At 34.7% G+C, this 17,448-nt stretch overlaps 1 protein-coding gene across 2 annotated transcripts in view; it reads right to left on the bottom strand.

Moving 5' to 3' along the window:
- The window catches only part of LOC141398569 (probable G-protein coupled receptor B0563.6), a 296,701-nt gene that overhangs the window by 10,314 nt on the left and 268,939 nt on the right, over positions 1-17,448 (bottom strand). For both annotated transcript variants that reach the window (XM_073975951.1, XM_073975952.1), the window contains exons 6-10: positions 3,340-3,489; positions 3,154-3,247; positions 2,938-3,091; positions 2,680-2,857; positions 2,516-2,610 (exon numbers count right to left, since the gene is read on the bottom strand). In XM_073975951.1, the coding sequence (XP_073832052.1) occupies positions 2,516-2,610; positions 2,680-2,857; positions 2,938-3,091; positions 3,154-3,247; positions 3,340-3,489 (671 nt within the window). The remainder of the gene's footprint in view (positions 1-2,515; positions 2,611-2,679; positions 2,858-2,937; positions 3,092-3,153; positions 3,248-3,339; positions 3,490-17,448) is intronic.

Below are 17,448 nucleotides of genomic sequence, written 5' to 3'. Positions count from 1 at the left end.
AGATAAGGCAGTGCTTGGCGTGTTCGAGAGAAAAAATCTTCGAAAGATCTACGGGCAAATATTCCTTAACGGTGAATAACGACGTCGTATGAAAAACAAGCTGTATCTGCTATACAACGACATCAGTATAGTTAAACGTATCGAGCAGCGATTGCGTTAGCTAGGCCATATAATAAGAATGAGCGATGATGAACCCGCTAAAAAGACGTATAAATTCGAGCCACATGGCGGTGCACGCAGAATTGGCAGGCCAAAGAATAGATGGCGCAAAGAAGTGGATGAAGAGATGACAAGGCGCGGTATTCCAGAAAGCGAAGCACTAAACAGAGAGAATTGGAGATATTTTCTTAGTTCGGTCTATGGAACAAATGTTCTGTAGTGGGTCAGCTAAGTAAGTAAATACCAAAGCAAGACAATTTTCGGTGGAGGTGTGTTGTGACCACTGAGAACCTTAAATGTCAAATTTGGTTACAAAATTGTAACTAAAATACCGAAAATCGGAGGTGCCGTTATTTGGATGTTATACCAAAACGTGGACCGATATAGTCCATCTTCAAACTTGACCTGCATATGGCAAAATGACACTCTGGTGCAAAAATATAGCGTTGTAGCTTAATTATTGTGCACGCTAGAGTGATTACAACAGACGGACATGGCTATATCGACTCAGAATTTCATACTGATCAAGCAAGTTATTACTTCAATGCGCTACAAGCGGAAAAACAAACGTAATATACCCTCCATACTATGGCGGAGGGTATAACAAGTAAGAATGTATCGGTCAGCTTTTCCAACAGAAATATACCCTCAGCTTCGGACCTAAATAAAAGAAGTAAACACAATACTTCTGATGTCTAAAAGGAGTATGGAATTGCCCTCTAAAATAATTGTAAAAAAATAAAAACGGTCCCAGGCGAGTGTTACACTACAATCTTTCCAACTTTGTGTGGTAGGTACCCGAAAAGTGACCCGATATGGTCAATATTCGGTTATAATCCGAGTCTGTAAGGAATAACATGGCCTGCATGAAGAACTTGTTGCAAAAAATTAAAAACGATCCGAGACGAACTGTTAAACTGGAGGTACACGAAAGAGTACGTGCATTGTGCCACCGTGGTGCAATGGTATGCACACCCGCCTTGCACGCTGAAGGTCGTGGGATGAATTCCCCGTCTAGGCAAGATTTCCTGAGTATTTCAGCCATGTAAAACGTCTCTACAAGTGGTGTCTTAAGACACGCCGTTCGGACTCGGCAATAAACAGTATGGGATGTTTGTGGAACAATTATTATTATAGTTACAACCAATTCGGTTAATCCCTTCGAGAGTTATCGTGCACACAATTTTAGCGCAAAAATTTTAACTTTTGGGGGGAGGTAACGGAAGGAGCGGATTGATATAGCTTATCTTCGAACATAAACTTATTACGAAATATTTCGATACCCAAAATTTGAACCAAATCAATTTTTCAGTTCGAGTGTTGTAAACACCAGCCAGCCGGACAAACAGACTTACGGATGGACGGACATGGTTAAATCAACTCCAAATTCTCTGAAACTAATTTTATCCAAACATACTTGGGGTCCAAAACTATTACTTTTATGAGGCTCAATTTTGATCGTATCAAAGTGTAAAGCCTAAAGGCTAGGGAAATAATAAGAGTGGAGAAGGTCTAAAATTCTAGAAAAACTAGTAAAAAAGGATCAGTCAACTGTGCTGACGGAGATATACCCACAGTCGTTGAAAAAAAAAAACAAACCAAACACAATAATTATGCCGTATATTTGATTTTGGAGGAGCCGCAAGGACAACCTACTGAAAAAATTTCAGAACGATCTGAGAGGAGCTCTTAAACTGCACTTTATCCTAATTTTGTGTGAGAAGGAACCCGAAGAAGTGGACCGATATAGTTCATATTCAAACCCGATATATATCTGGAAGGAATAATACGATGTGCCAAGTTTGGATCAAATCAATTGCTCCCTTCGAGAGTTATCTTTCAAACCATTTTACAGGAAAATTTTGAACTTTTGTAGGGGACGTGCGGGAAGAAGTGGACTAATATGGCCCATCTTCGAACTTAAACTAAGTTTGGACAAAAATTACCATACACCAAATTTGGTTCCGTTCGAGAGTTATCGTGCGCAGCAGCTAGCCAAACAGATGGACGGACAGAAAGACAGATGGACAGACATGGCTAAATCGACTCCAAATTGTCTGAAACGAATTTCGTTCAAACATACTTGGGGTCTAAAACAGTTATTTCGATGAGGCACATTTTTGGTCGTATCAAAGTGTATATACCACTTCTAGCCTAAAGGCTGAGGGCATAAATAGACCTACAAACGTGAATCAGAATAAAATCTGAAAGTTTTTCCAAGAGCTCACTCTATTGGTTATACTTCGCTATAGGGAATTCCGACTGCATTCTCGCCTTCTTACAATCATGAAAAATATGTAGCGATTGATACACATTAAATGTTGATTGGGAATTTCCCCTTAATAACATTACTTACCTGAAATGAAAAACTCGGCAGTACATCTGATGCAATTGTCATATGAAGTATGGCCATTGGTGATACACAAACCAAAAACAATATTGACGTGCTTCCTAAAAGAAAAATTCAAAAAGTCCCATATGTGTGTAAAAATCCCCATCCCCTCAAAACGGATGACTTACCTAACAATAAAAACAAACGTTTCTCTTCAGCATCCTTAATATATGAGGCACGTGACGAAGTCATTTTGCGACGTTTCTCACACGTTTGACGATAAACCATCATAATGCGCAAATTTAAACCGGCTATAAGGACAGTGGGTATTAATTTAAATATCACTTCCAACATGACCTTGTAAACCTGAAACATTGGATAAAAATGAAATATTGAATAAAAATATTTTCATTATTAAGGACTTATAAAAATATAAATCTATTTACATTATAAAAAATTGTTGTCATAAAGGCATTATTATCTCTTCGAAAATATACATAACGGCCATCGGTTTGTAATACACATTTGATTAGCTCTCCACGGAAAACGCTCGGAAGATATATGATAAAGGTAATCAGTGTGGTGAGGAAAACTATTAATCTAAAAAAACGAACAAAATATTTATTACTCCTTGAATATACCAAAGTATAACATATACTTACCCTGGAGGACCCATTACTGGTCTTGTAAAACTTGGATGGCACACGGAAACATAACGTTCTATTGTCAATACCAGGAGCATCATAACTCCCACACCTGAAATAAAAGAAACCCCCACATGAGTAAAGTATTTCGAATCAACAACCATCATTATCAATCATTATCATCATTATGATTCATGCACTTACCCAAACATCCATTCCCCAGAAACAACTCCAAGTGAGCTGTGTAAAATGCTGGCCCAAACTCTTCCCATTGCCCTCTATCTTTGTGTACCAGCATTCGTATGCCAAAGGGAATAGCAAAGACAATGGCCAATAATGCGGCTGTGGAATATGCTGAAAGGAAAACAAAACACATTCTGTTATACTATGCATAAAACTGTTATACCAGAAACTATTATGATAGGGTTTGTGCCTTCGATGGGTTTATGTATAAGTTCAAATGTCCCAAAAATTTGTGTTTTTGGGACATATATTAGGATCTTGTCTGTGCTAAACATAAAAAGTTGTTGCCACATATTGCCCCTAGAAAAACAATAAAACTGGTATACTTAGTGTTGCCTTTATTAATTCTTTCCAGTTCTGTTATAAAATATACACAAATACAGTTTGTCAAGTAATTGTTTTCGAACCAAGAAAACTAACATTTTTCTGTATTAATTAATGAAAAAATTACTGATAATTGTGATAAAAATTTTGGGTTTTTTGCAAAAATTAGTTGGACGACTTATTTAAGACAAGATAGGATGTATAAATAAAAAATTAACCCACGTAGTCCAACAAAAATAACGAAAAGCAATAACTACATGTAATGCAAGTTGTCAAATAAATGTTTTCGAAATGTAATGGAGGTTCCAATATACCCCATATTTTCGGTAAATACTTGAAAATCAGGACACTTTATGAATTTTATTTTTAACAGGGAGTAACTACTAATAAGTATCAACAATATTAGTCATCGAATATCCGTACTAGGAGGGTTACCATATGGACCAAGGGAGTACCAGGTCATTTCCATGTAAACAGGGTCCTGTAGGTTTTAAACCGGGAATATTTGAAAACTAAGACTTTTTATGAGTTTCTTTAGTTCACTAGGACGGATTGTCATCAACTAAAATAAATATTACCTTCAGAATAGTTAAATCAGGAGGGTTGCCAGATGTACGACAAAGTAAACGAGACCACCTGTGTCTCAAAACAGGGCACCGAAGTTTGTTGTTTCACTTAATATTAATTAAGAAGTAATAACATTTCACGAAACTATCGGAAATATCGCAGTAGAAGACTAATATTGCTTAGAAATGTATGGGGTAAAGATTTCGACAATTTTCAGAAATGCCTACTACGACCTATTGGACTCATTTCGTGTATTCTGCAATACTACTCAGCATATTTTTTAAGGGAAAAATTATGCTGGCGGCAAAATAATGCTTCAAAAAACTTAGAGAATTCCTCTGAACTGGCTCTAAACAGTTGACATCGGATGTCCATTATAAAATCAGTATAGACTGACAATATCTTGCATATGTATTTCTAAGCGATATTTGTACTTTTATGTCATATTTTGATTTGTTTTAGAGAATTGTTTCATGCATTAATTCAATTTGAGTTAAATAAACAAATCTTAAGCCCTGGTTATGGATTCAGGTGGTCTCATTTACTGTTTATATAACCTGGTACCTTTTTCGTACATCTGGCAACCCTCCTGATTTAATTATTCTGAAGGTAATATTTATTTTAGTTGATGACAATCCGTCCTAGTGAACTAAAGAAACTCATAAAAAGTCTTAGTTTTCAAATATTCCCGGTTTAAAACCTACAGGACCCTGTTTACATGGAAATGACCTGGTACTCCCTTGGTCCATATGGTAACCCTCCTAGTACGGATATTCGATGACTAATATTGTTGATACTTATTAGTAGTTACTCCCTGTTAAAAATAAAATTCATAAATTGTCCTGATTTTCAAGTATTTACCGAAAATATGGGGTATATTGGAACCTCCATTACATTTCGAAAACATTTATTTGACAACTTGCATTACATGTAATTATTGCTTTTCGTTATTTTTTGTTGGACTACGTGGGTTAATTTTTTATTTATACATCCTATCTTGTCTTAAATAAGTCGCCCAACTAATTTTTGCAAAAAACCTGACATTTTTATCACAATTATCAGTAATTTTTTCATTAATTAATACAGAAAAATGTTAGTTTTCAGGGTTCGAAAACAATTACTTGACAAACTGTACCTCGATTTTCGTTCGTCCAAAAAATCAGTAAAATTTTGTTAAGCCTGTTTCACTAAGAAGATTCGAATACAAATTCGTTCGAGCTACTACCAAACTTCTGTTTTTGAAAAATATTTAAATTGTTTTTAATTACAACCAAACAAACATTTCCTAGAGCAACAGGAGTTTGGTAGTAATTCGAACGAATTTGAATTCGAACCGTCTTAGAGAACAGGCCATTAAAAGCAATCAAATGAGATTGAAACTTCAACCAAAACAAAACAAACAAAAACAAGTGAACAAAGGCTATAGTCGGGGCGGGGCCGACCATGTGATACCCTACACCACAGCCCTTGTGCATAAGCTTTTCACTGGTAAAAACTTTTTAGGGAATAAAATCCGACTACCACCAAACATAATATGCCTCGTTCTCTCTGGGACCCCCATAAGCAACCAACATTTCGTGACCATCCGATCAAAATTGCGACCTGTAGCTTGATTGCAAAAAATGGAAGAATTGGATGCATTATCGATTATTGTGGTACATATCTCCATTGTTTCACCAGCTTCGCCAACCTACTTTACACAAATTTAAAGGTAATATTTTCTTCTTCCATTGATAGGCTTTGCAGTTGGAATACCCCTACTAGAAGCCGATATATTCACAAAGAATTAAACATTGACTTTGTCTCCACATGAGTTTTTCCCCATTCCGACCCCTAAATATTATCCGACTATCCAAAAATCAATAGGCTTCTTCAAATGTGGGGCCCCATCAACCCCAAAAATTTCGTGGCTATCCGATCAAAATTCCAACCAAAAAATGGAAAAATTGGATATATTATTGATGTTCGCGATATCACGGTTGTTTGTCCACTTATAAAGGAGATCTTTTCTTCTTCCATTGACGGGCTTTCCTTTTGGAATATTCGCATAAGCTTTTTGTTTATTCCGACTCCTGAATATTATCCGATCATCACCAAACTTGATAGGCTTCTTCCTCTGTGGGACCCGCATCAACTCCAAAAAAATCGTCACGATCCGATCAAAATTGCGAAGTGTAGCGTGATTACAAAAAATTTGGAAAATGGGATGCATTACCGACTATTGCGATGTCTCTGTTGTTTGACCACCTACGACAACCTACTTTACATCGTTGTAAAGGTGATATTTTCTACTTTGCTTGCCAGGTTTTGCTTCTGATATACCTCTTAAAGAAAGGGAGATATTGGCTTTGAAATAAAACGTTGACCTTTTCTACATATAAGTTTTTACTCTTTCCGACCCCTGAATATTGTCCGACCATCATCAAAATCAATAGGCTTCTTCCTCTGTGGGACCCCCATTAACTCCCAAAATTTTGAGATGATCCGTTCAAAATTGCGACCTGTAGCGCACTTTGGAAAAAAATGGGATGTATTACCGACTATTGCTATATCTCCGTTATTTGGCCACCTACGCCAACCTACTTTGCATGATTGTCAGGCTTTGCTTTTGGAAGCTTCCTAACCAAAGTGTGATATTCGTCATTATAATTAAAATCGCAAAAATGAAAATTTGGGTTGTATTAGCGACTATTGTGATGTCTTCGTTGTTTGACCACCTACGACAACCTACTATACATCGTTGTAAAGGTGATATTTTCTACTTTCTTTAGCAGGGTTTGCTTTTGCTATACCCTTTATAGAGACGAAGATATTTGCTTTGATATAAAACGTTGACTTTTTCTCCAAATAAGTTTTTTGCCCATTCCGACCCCTGAATATTATCCGACCATCACCAAAAAAGGCTTCTTCACCAATAGGCCTCTTCCCCCCCGGGACCCTTATCAACACCCAAGATTTGGTGACGAAACGATCAAAATTGCGACCTGTACCGTGATTACAAGGTTTAGATGGACAGACGGACGGACACACATAGCCAGATCGACCCAGCTCGTCGAGACATTAATTTTGGTATATATATAAATATAGGTCTACGACCGTTATTTCGATGCGTTACAAACTTTTTGGCCAAAACCAACTTACAATACCCTCCCCACATAGTGGTGTAGGGTATAATTACGCGCAAGGTACCAATCTTTTATAAAGGAAAAAATTCAAAAAACCAAAAAGTTAAAAAAGTTTTCCCCTTTTTGGAAAGCTAACTAATTTTCCGTTTTGATACAAGTAAATAAACATAATAATGTTTGGTATCTCCATTTGTAATTCGAATTATTTCATTTGTAAATCGAAATATTTTGTTTGAAATTACAAAAAAAAATGATTCGAATTACAAGTGGAATAATTCGAATTACAAATGAAATGTTACGAATTGCAAATAAAATTCTAGAATTACAATTAAAATAATTGCAATTACATCTGAAAAAGGTGTAGTAAAGTTTTGCATCGATTGGACGGACTATAACACTGTGCTACAAAATTGGACAACATTTTTTTGCAGAGGTTCTGATGCATAAATTCGGTATTGTGGGCGTCCATGGAAGACGAAAATACCTTTGGTTTCTTTGGGTTACTTCGTTTTTTTGATTTTATAACGAAAAATGTAGTAAAAAACGGGGTTTCTTGGATTTTCAACTTAAAACGAACATAACTTCTTTTTTCCACAACGGACATTTACGAGTGCAGCTTATTTTTTATTTAAAAGGTGAAAATCATGTCTTTCGAACAATCCATAATTTTTAAAAATCGGGTAAAAAATGGTTAAGTTATAGTGATTTAAGTGTGACAAAAACGCATTAAAAACAGGCAAATGCTTTTCCTCGTGCTCTAGGCTGCGTAGAAGACACCAAACTGCGTAATTATTTACTTTTACACTATGCAACACTGAAAATGCAAACAACTTCTAGTATGGATTTTTTGAAAGTACATATTTAGACTACAAAAACCCTAGTAGGGTTTTGTCCTGTGAGATCCAGTTCGGATTTTATGGCCTCATCTAAATCGGGCTAAATCTACACTTTTTTGCATTAATCAGGCCTTTATCTCAGAAATGAGTAGGAATTTGGCCTTGCTGTCTTCGGCAATATTGTAGCCCTTAACTAGTAGAACTTATCTTTTGAACAGACCACATAAGAAAAACTCCACCTAGGTCATCAAAATCTATTAAATATAGACAATTTTACATAATTGCTGAAAATCTGGTCAGTATCGGCTAAACTATTGAGAGTTGAACAAAGTAACCTTTTGCAAAAATCTTCTAAATAAAGTTCTCAACAATTCCTTAGAACAATCTGAAACTCTAAAATGCTTACTTCATGTTGTTTCAGCGGTATTTTGCATCATATCTTTTACAACACGTATTTCAAACACAGTTCACACCAACAGTTTATCACCGCACTTCGAATTTCACTACATTATTGACATTTTGATTAAATCGTTGTTGAAAAAATGTGCTGAAAACAACGGCACAGAGGCATTTTACAACAATGACATGTTCTGAAGAGTTGTGTATTATATTCCAGGGAATATTTTTCCAAAAGAAAATATTCAGAAAAAATTAACGGTTTTGGAGATACGGTGCGAAATGTATAAAAATTGTGGAATTTTTGCATATATTTTGAAATTTGAGGCAATAAATGTAGTTTTCCGAGTTCATTATTTCTCCAAATATTTTATTCTTGTCCTTATCTACAAATTTGCTTCAGAGGTCAGAAGAAGATTCGCATTGGTTTCAGAGATATAGCCCCGAATTTCTTTAAAAACTCAATATTTAACCATGGTTAGATGAGGCCATAAAATCCGAGCTGGATCTGACACAACAAAACCCAACTAGGGTTTCTTTTCGTTTGGGTCTGTACTTTCAAAAAATCCTCAGTTCGAATTGTTTGCACAAGATCACCTTAAAAATGTTGCACAGTGTTATCGAAGAGGAAATTTAGTTAGCTTTACAAAATGGGAAAAACCAATGAAATCGGTTGAAAAATGCGTGAGTTATGCCATCTTTAACTTTTTGGTTTTAACTTTTTGGTTTTCCTTTATAAAAGATTGGTAGCTTGTGCGTAATTGTTAACTAGACAAATTCAAACTACAATCATAAGCACGAAGGTACCAACTTTTATAAAGGAAAACCCCAAAAGTTAAAACACAAAAAATGCCATAACTCAGGCAATTTTCAACCGATTTTATTGGTTTTCTCCATTCTGTAAAGCTAACTAACTAACTTCTGGATAACATTAAATAACTACGCAGTTTGGTGTCTCCTGCGCAGCCTAGAGCAACCGGAAACGCATTTTCCTGTATTTTAATGCGTTTTTGTCACACTTAAATCACTATAACTTAACCATTTGTTACCCGATTTTTAAAAAGTATAGCTTTTTCGAATGCCATGATTTTCACCTTTTAAATAAAAAATAATCTGTAAATTTCCATTGTGGAAAAAAGATGTTATATCCGTTTGAAGTTGAAAATCCAAGAAACCCCGTTTTCACTACATTTACCGTTATAAAATCAAAAAACGAAGTGACCCAAAGAAACCAAAGGTATTTTCGTCTTCCATGGACTCCCACAATACCGAATTTATGCATCAGAACCCTGGCAAATTTTCACTGCAGCACAGTGTAATCGAGAATTTTCGTGAAAATGCACCTTTGGCCCCATGCAAATTACTTTAACAGATCGAAACCCGTATTGCATATCGGATAACAAGGATTTGTCAGAGAGGTATTCAGACATTTGAAGATGTAAAATTTTTTCGAAAACTTTTGATAAAAAGCATAGAATCGCAATGGGGCGATATTCTAAATTTGACTTGGGGATTGGAATAATTTTTGAGTGCTTCCAGATAGTTGGATAGACGCTTGACATTAAAATGCAATTGAAAAGATGCGTGAAAAAGGGTAAAAGTTGAGGAAGCAAAATACGAATAAATTTTGGATCAATGCCATCAATGCCAACAGCGTTGGATTTCACATGAGAGAAACAATTCAGAACTTCGACTTGGGAGACACATCTGAATTCAAAATCGGAGCCATCATCATTGGAGTCTATTTGTTCAATTATATTTTCGTAAAAAGAAGAATCAGTATGTATAGTAGGTATGTCTACAAATGATTTATTAAGTTCATCTAAGTCTCCTTGATACTTTGCAGATGATTTAGATTTCCCAATTCCAAGGTCCTGTATTATTTTCCATTTACTTTTCGAATTTACAGCGGAACTGAATTTGGATGAATAATATTCCCGTTTTGCAGCATTAATAGACTTATTGACCTCTCTTCTTGCATTACGAAATTCCTCGTATAGATCAGGGATTCGGAATCGCTTCCATCTAGAGTAAGCCATATCCCTTTCACTTATTAACGTTGGTATTAAACCAAAGTTTTGTTTTTGAGGTTGATCTCTTTACTTTTAAAGGGACTGTTGCATTATAAAGATTCATAATATTGTCTTGGAGAAATGCAACTTGTTGATCTACAGATGTAAAAGTATAGAGTTCATTCCAGTTAATTAGGGACATTTCATATGAAAGATTTGCAAGACTTAAGTTTTTAAAATCCCGATATGAAAAAATAACCTCTTCTTTCGGGACATAAAACTTGTAAGAGAGAAAGATGAGGTCGTGTTTAGAAAAACAAGGGACAGAGATCTGGTCGTAGAGTAAAATGTTTGTGATGTTGTTAACAAAGAACAAATCTAAAAGTGTGGAAGTTGTTGATGTAAAATGAGTGGGGTTTGTGTTGTTTACAGGGAAAAGTCCCAGTGTTTGCATATTATCTACCAAAGACGAGTCTACGAGTATATTTGAGTTGAAGTCCCCAGTAATAATGACGTCCTCATAGCCCAAACTTGCGATTTCCAATGTGTCTTGAAGCTGATTTAAATCTATTGTGTTGTTTGGTCGGTAAATGCACCCAATTAGAATTTTATTCGTTCCGTTGGATAACTCAACAAATATATGTTCTATACTATCACCAGTGGCTGATCTCAAACGAAGTCTGGCTTTCAATGTGTTCTTCGCATAAATAGCGACACCACCGCCACGTCGTTCTCTGTCAGATCTAAATAGAGCGTAATCATTCAAATTGATTAAGCTATCCAAAATTGAAGAATATAGCCAAGTTTCTGAGAGGCAAATTATGTCAATGTCAGATTTTCCAAATATATATTTGAATTCATCCAGTTTGTTCATCAAGCTTTGGGAATTAATATGACATATGTTCAAACCCTCTCTTTGTTTGGCTAAGATTTTTACCAGATTTTTGGTTACGTCTTTGGAATCTCTATGATGGTTACCCGTTTGGACCATAGAAAGGTATATATGTGAACAAAATTATAGCAACAGCAGCGCGTATGTATGGTATTAAAAATGTTATAAAAAATAAAAACCTATTTAACATCTTAAGTAAAAAAAGAAAAAATTTAAAAAATGTGTAATAATGCAAGTGGAAATTGTGTTGTTACGCAGGAATAGTTGATTGATTACATGGTAAACAGCTGGTTCACCTTTATGATATTTTCGTAGGTTTTACCATTTTTGAAATAGAAAAGTTCAAATTGGCATAATGCACTGACTGTATCGCATCCTTATGAAACTTAAAAACAACTTCCCAAGTGTAAGCACTTTTCATTTAAAGTTAGTTCAGGCGCTGTTGTTATTTTCATCATTTTGAGGCCTACCAATTTTCCTACCTACTTTAAAGACAATGTTATATACAATTTGTTATTCTTTTCACAATTGATGCGAAACCAGATACGCTGTAAGTCGTTCGTTCATCATTTGTTGCTATTTGCTGGTTCAATAACAACTAACATTACAAACGTGTTTATATTTTAGCGGCACCTGAAGCAAAATATAAATTGTATTTTACGTAAATGCCAGTGTTTTTGAAAGTTGTCTGGAAGTATAGTATATTCAATCTGTTATTGTTTCTAATGGAGTATTTACGGCGTAAAATTTCAATAATATTAGAAATAATAACAGGTAAATGTTTCAATTTAATCTCCTATTTTGCAACACCCACATTTATAGAGACAATTTTTTCCTTCTATTTTAGTTGTATTAAAGCTTTGCCTTGAATATTCTACTTTTTATAAAAACACATATTTACATATGGGCAAAAATTAGGTACAAAGATTAAGAAAAACAATCGTCAATCCAAATCTATTTTTGTAACTAACCTTGATCGGTGCGCGCAAAAGATACGACCGTTTCAATTTGAATGTTTAGAAAATTAAAAAAAAAAAATCGCGACTGAGTTCGTACTCTTTAAGTTATTGCGCCATGATAACCGACTATTTGATGTCTGAAATTTAACCTCGTAATCTCGGCGACATTTGGTTTCAACAAAACGGCGCCACTTCCCACACATCGCATCAATAAATGGGTTTACTGAAAGAACACTTCGGTGAGCACGTTTTTGACAGTCGATTGGCAACCATGATCGTCTGATATCACTCCGCAAGACATTTTCCTGTGAGAATATGTATAGTTAAAATTGTATGCGGATGAAGCCGCTTCGATTCCGGACTTGAGGGATAACATCAGACGTGCCATTCGCCAGTTACCAGTCGAAAAAATTTAACGAGTCATTGAAAATTTGACTCAACGGATGGACCGTCTGAGACGTAGCCTCGGCCAATATTTGTTTGACATAATCTGCAAAAAATAAATGCCACAGAAAGTTCTTTCAAATGCTAATAAACATTCCCCATTCAATTTGATTTTTCTGAGTTTTTTTCTTTAAAGAAAGTAGGAACCTATAAATGGATCACCCTTTATAAAAAACTTACAAAGGCATCCAGACTTCGTGAAAAATAAAATTAGGCCTATGTCGTAAAGGTTGGAGCTTAATATTCATGTTACTTTCAAAAATACTAATTTGGGGATAAAAATTTAATTATTCTAATTTTGTTATTTTCTAATTTTATAGGAAAAGTTTAAGAAAAATGTTCAAAAAGGTTCAATCATTGATATGAGAGAAGTCTCCCTTGTCCCGTGTGGGATGTTTGTGAAACAATTATATTTTATATTAAATCACAAGGAATTACAACGCATATAAACCGCGTAATAATGGAAATAACATCATGAGCATCCGATTTTCCAACACAGCGGATGAAACCTTTTATTTGATATGCACTTTGTGAAATTCTATTTGGCGACCAGGATGTAGCATCAGTTGTTAAGGTCGAAAAACAGTAAAATCGCTATTATATCCACCAAGTACATTTACATTTTATGAGCATCCGAGTTCAATGATCACCATTAAAAAATAAATCATTCTATGCCGTTTCAGTGCGATCCAACAAGAACCGTGGAAGTAGCATCTCACTCAATTTTTAGAAAAAAAAAATATTATATCTCCGGATTCAAGATAGTTTTTAAATAACAGTTTTCGCAAATTTTAAACAGACGCATCGATCTATTTATTTAACTAAAAATGAAACATCGAAAACGCATTTTAATACGCGATATTTGGGAAACCCTTTTTTGCAATATTTTGAAATTTGAGGGGTATCATATCCACCGACCTAAATGAAAGATTTGGACGCGCCTTGGCTTATTAGTTTCAGAATGCAAAAAATAAATTCACGCTGGTTTCCACGGGATTTGTATGACAGTTGTGAAATTTTAAAAAAAAATATTTTTTTTTTTTGTTGAAAAATTTACGTGCAATAATTTCTACTCTGGGAGAGGATTGCTCTGATCCTATGAAGGTTACACTCCAGAGTGCGTAATCGCGAGTACTATAATCACATATTAATCTTTTAGATAAATCCATTTGCGCGACCAAAATAGAGACAAATTTCAAAAAACGCAATTTTTCAGTCTTCCAAATGTCAACATCCTTTAGAGGCTGATGTAGTGGATATATGCATTATGAACTTCATCTATGAAGGATATTTTTTAATTTGCTCTTGGAGGGTTAGGCTCTAAATTGTGTTGAAAAGCCACTTATAGGAAATTAATAAAAAACACGTTTTCTACAACGATTTTTCCTATTTTTTACATTTAGGCGTGACCCACCACTTGTAAATTTCAGAAAATCGGAAAAAAAATACAGGCCTATTTTAAATTTAATTTTAGCATCTCCTGCTACATCTTTAAATTGTCTTTAAATATCAGGTTTCTTTCTTAAATGCACCTAATATAAATAAATATATACAATGCAATTTGCCATATCTCTGGTATTTGTCAGTAAGAGATACAGATGAATGGACAGGGCTAAATCGACTCCAAATTGTCTGAAACGAATTTCGTCCAAACATACTTGGGGTCTAACAGGTCTAACACCATTAAACCATCTTTGGTCGTATTTTTATATTCCTTTTATCCTAAAGGCTGGGGGTATAAAAGAGGTGGCGAAGCGACCCCTTGCTGCAATATTTGTAAAAAATCCAATTGGACAACTGAACTGAAAATTTCTCTGTCATGATAGAGACAATTTGTAGCATGGGAGGAAATTGTGGTTCTCTACACAAAACACATTGTATATTAGGCAGTAGGCCCGTTATCTAGCAGACACATTATTGCAATTTGCATCAGGGGAAATGTCAGGAGTTATTTTTCCATATGTTGGCTACTTTTCCGATATTTGCCATCCAGGAATTAAAAAACGGACCAAAAATAAAATTTTTATATTTTTCATACAAAAGTAATGGTCCATTTAACCCACTAGATAATATGGGAGCATCATTCAAAATTGTAGGCATGTTCTTCGACCTAAACTCTGACATCGTGCAAAATGTCGTGACTATTAAGGGGTAGTTCACACTATATGTAAATGTCATATGACATGAAATTTTCCATCGTTAAATATTCACTAATATGTGGAATATTGGAGATTTTCCTTACGCCATTTATTCGGTGCGCCAACCCCAACATAAATATAATAAAATTACGTCTCCACATTGCCTCCGTGGGTAGATATGGAATGTTTTTATATCGTGTCATATGACATTGATATATAGTGTAAACTACCTCTAAGCTATAATTGCTCTAGCGTGTTTATGATAACACTACAAACAAAAAAGATATATAAATCTATATATATATATATATCACGAATATTGTCAATTATTTCATATTCCATTTCAGAAAAAAAGTATAAATTTTTTTCGCGCTACATCAACGATTTTTGATATGTAGGTTAAGAAAAAAATACCCACTACGAATCTGGTCGCGAGCCAATTTTTGGTTGTTGCGGACAAAAGTTATGGCGCTTTCTAAGAAAGAAAATATTATAAAAACGCTAATTATTTTAATGAGCACAATTGTTACAAAAAAGTGCTCTCGAAGTGACTTCAGCAAGTAGGTTGCATAATACCTGCAAAATGTTACACAGACTTCGCGGAATGTCCATAAAATTGATAAATTATTGAATATAAGTCAACTTTTTTTCAAAATTAAGGCCCATTCAGTGGTCATAAAATTAAATAAAAATTTGATGTGAATCAAAACTTCACGGCAAATCAAATGAGACTACAATCATACAGAATGGTGGTTTAGTTTCGATGTTACATCCAAAATAAGCACATTTTTTGGTCAAAAAAATAATTTTTTGTTTGAAAAAATATTTTTTCACATGCATTATGTAGTAGAAAATATTGGAAAAATCTAAAGGAATACTTCCTTCATTTTGCTTAAATCTCCCAATAAAATAGACGGATTTTGCTTTATTGACATTCGTATTAAAGCTTTCCCATTAGGGAAGGTAATTGGGTTGACAAAGATATATTTCGAAGCTTTTGAAATGGAAAGAGAGGTCAAGTAACCCATTTTAATGTATATGCATTTTAAAATACGTGTAAATCGCGTAATTATCAAAATCATTTTGTCCGCATGTGATTTTCATGTACAGCAAGACCATATCTATTAACTTGTATATATTTTCGAAATATAAGTTGGACTCTAAGATGTAGCATCGGCTGCATCTTAGCATTAAAAAACCTATAAAATATCGCTAATTTGCGCAAAGTGCATACAATTTTTGTCCGCATCCGATTTCAGTGTCCACCATGAAAATCTACATCGATATATATCTATTTGAAGGCGATCAATCAAGAACCGTGGATGTAGCATCACACACTATTTTTTGGGATAAAATGAATGTAGCTCCCTTATCAGTGAAGTTTTCAAATCTCTGTTTCCGCTAAAACGAAGATGCCGCACTAGTTTTTTCATTGCAGTGGAAACGATCGGCAGAAAACGCGATAAACTACGCGATATTTTCAAAAACAATTTTAGGTGATTTTTCTACTTTGGAATTTCTCGTAACTCGCGTTTTAGTAGATGGATTTTCACGAGGAATGATTTATTGGATCCGGAACGTAAAAAACTAAAATGTGCAATGGAGTACGTGGTATTCTAGAGACAATTGCAAATATTAGACCCGAAAAATATGATTTTTAGAAAAATGTTCGCACAAAATTTCTGCATTTAGATGCAGATTTCTATGAAGCTGTGCAGACTACATTCACAATATACGTATCAAATAACTCAGAATCGCAAGTACTACAATCCTGTTTATGATTTTTTGAAAAACCTGTTTGCGGAATGAAATTAAAAGAGAATTTCAAAAAACACTGTAAATCTGGCTTCAAAATGTCAGCATCATTTAATGGTAGAAGCAGACGAAATTTTGAAAAGTAATACATTAGTGAGATGATCATTAATTAGTTTGCTTCTGCTTTTACTTTGACAGGAAACTCGAGAGAAGTGTGGTTTACTCACAAATAGAGGGATAACAAAAAAAGACATGGTGGCTTCAACCCATTTTCACCAATTTTTTAACATAAATATAGCCATAGCTTCCTCGCAAATTATCTTTAAAGGCCAATATTTTTTGCCACGGCCAAAAGCATTTCATATTATCCAAAAATATTTAATTTGTATAATATACAATCACAAGTCGCGTGTTCTGAAAGGGTAAACCTTGGCTTCAGCTATGTTAAATTTTCAAAAATATTGGTGATATATATATCACGTACACCAACATAATTGACATCAATGGATCGGCAAGGGATCGTCTTCCAAGTATAACAATAGGTGTCTATTCTGATCTAAGACCGATCTCCATGCAAAATTTCGTGACGATCGGTCCATACTTGCGGCCTGGAGTTTGATTA

Source organism: Musca autumnalis, unplaced genomic scaffold, assembly GCF_047663935.1.
Source record: "Musca autumnalis isolate F117 unplaced genomic scaffold, ASM4766393v1 scaffold_3, whole genome shotgun sequence".
Classification (NCBI taxonomy): Eukaryota; Metazoa; Arthropoda; class Insecta; order Diptera; family Muscidae; genus Musca; species Musca autumnalis.
Note: the sequence above shows the minus strand (reverse complement) of the source record. Positions and strands in the feature narration are given on the sequence as shown.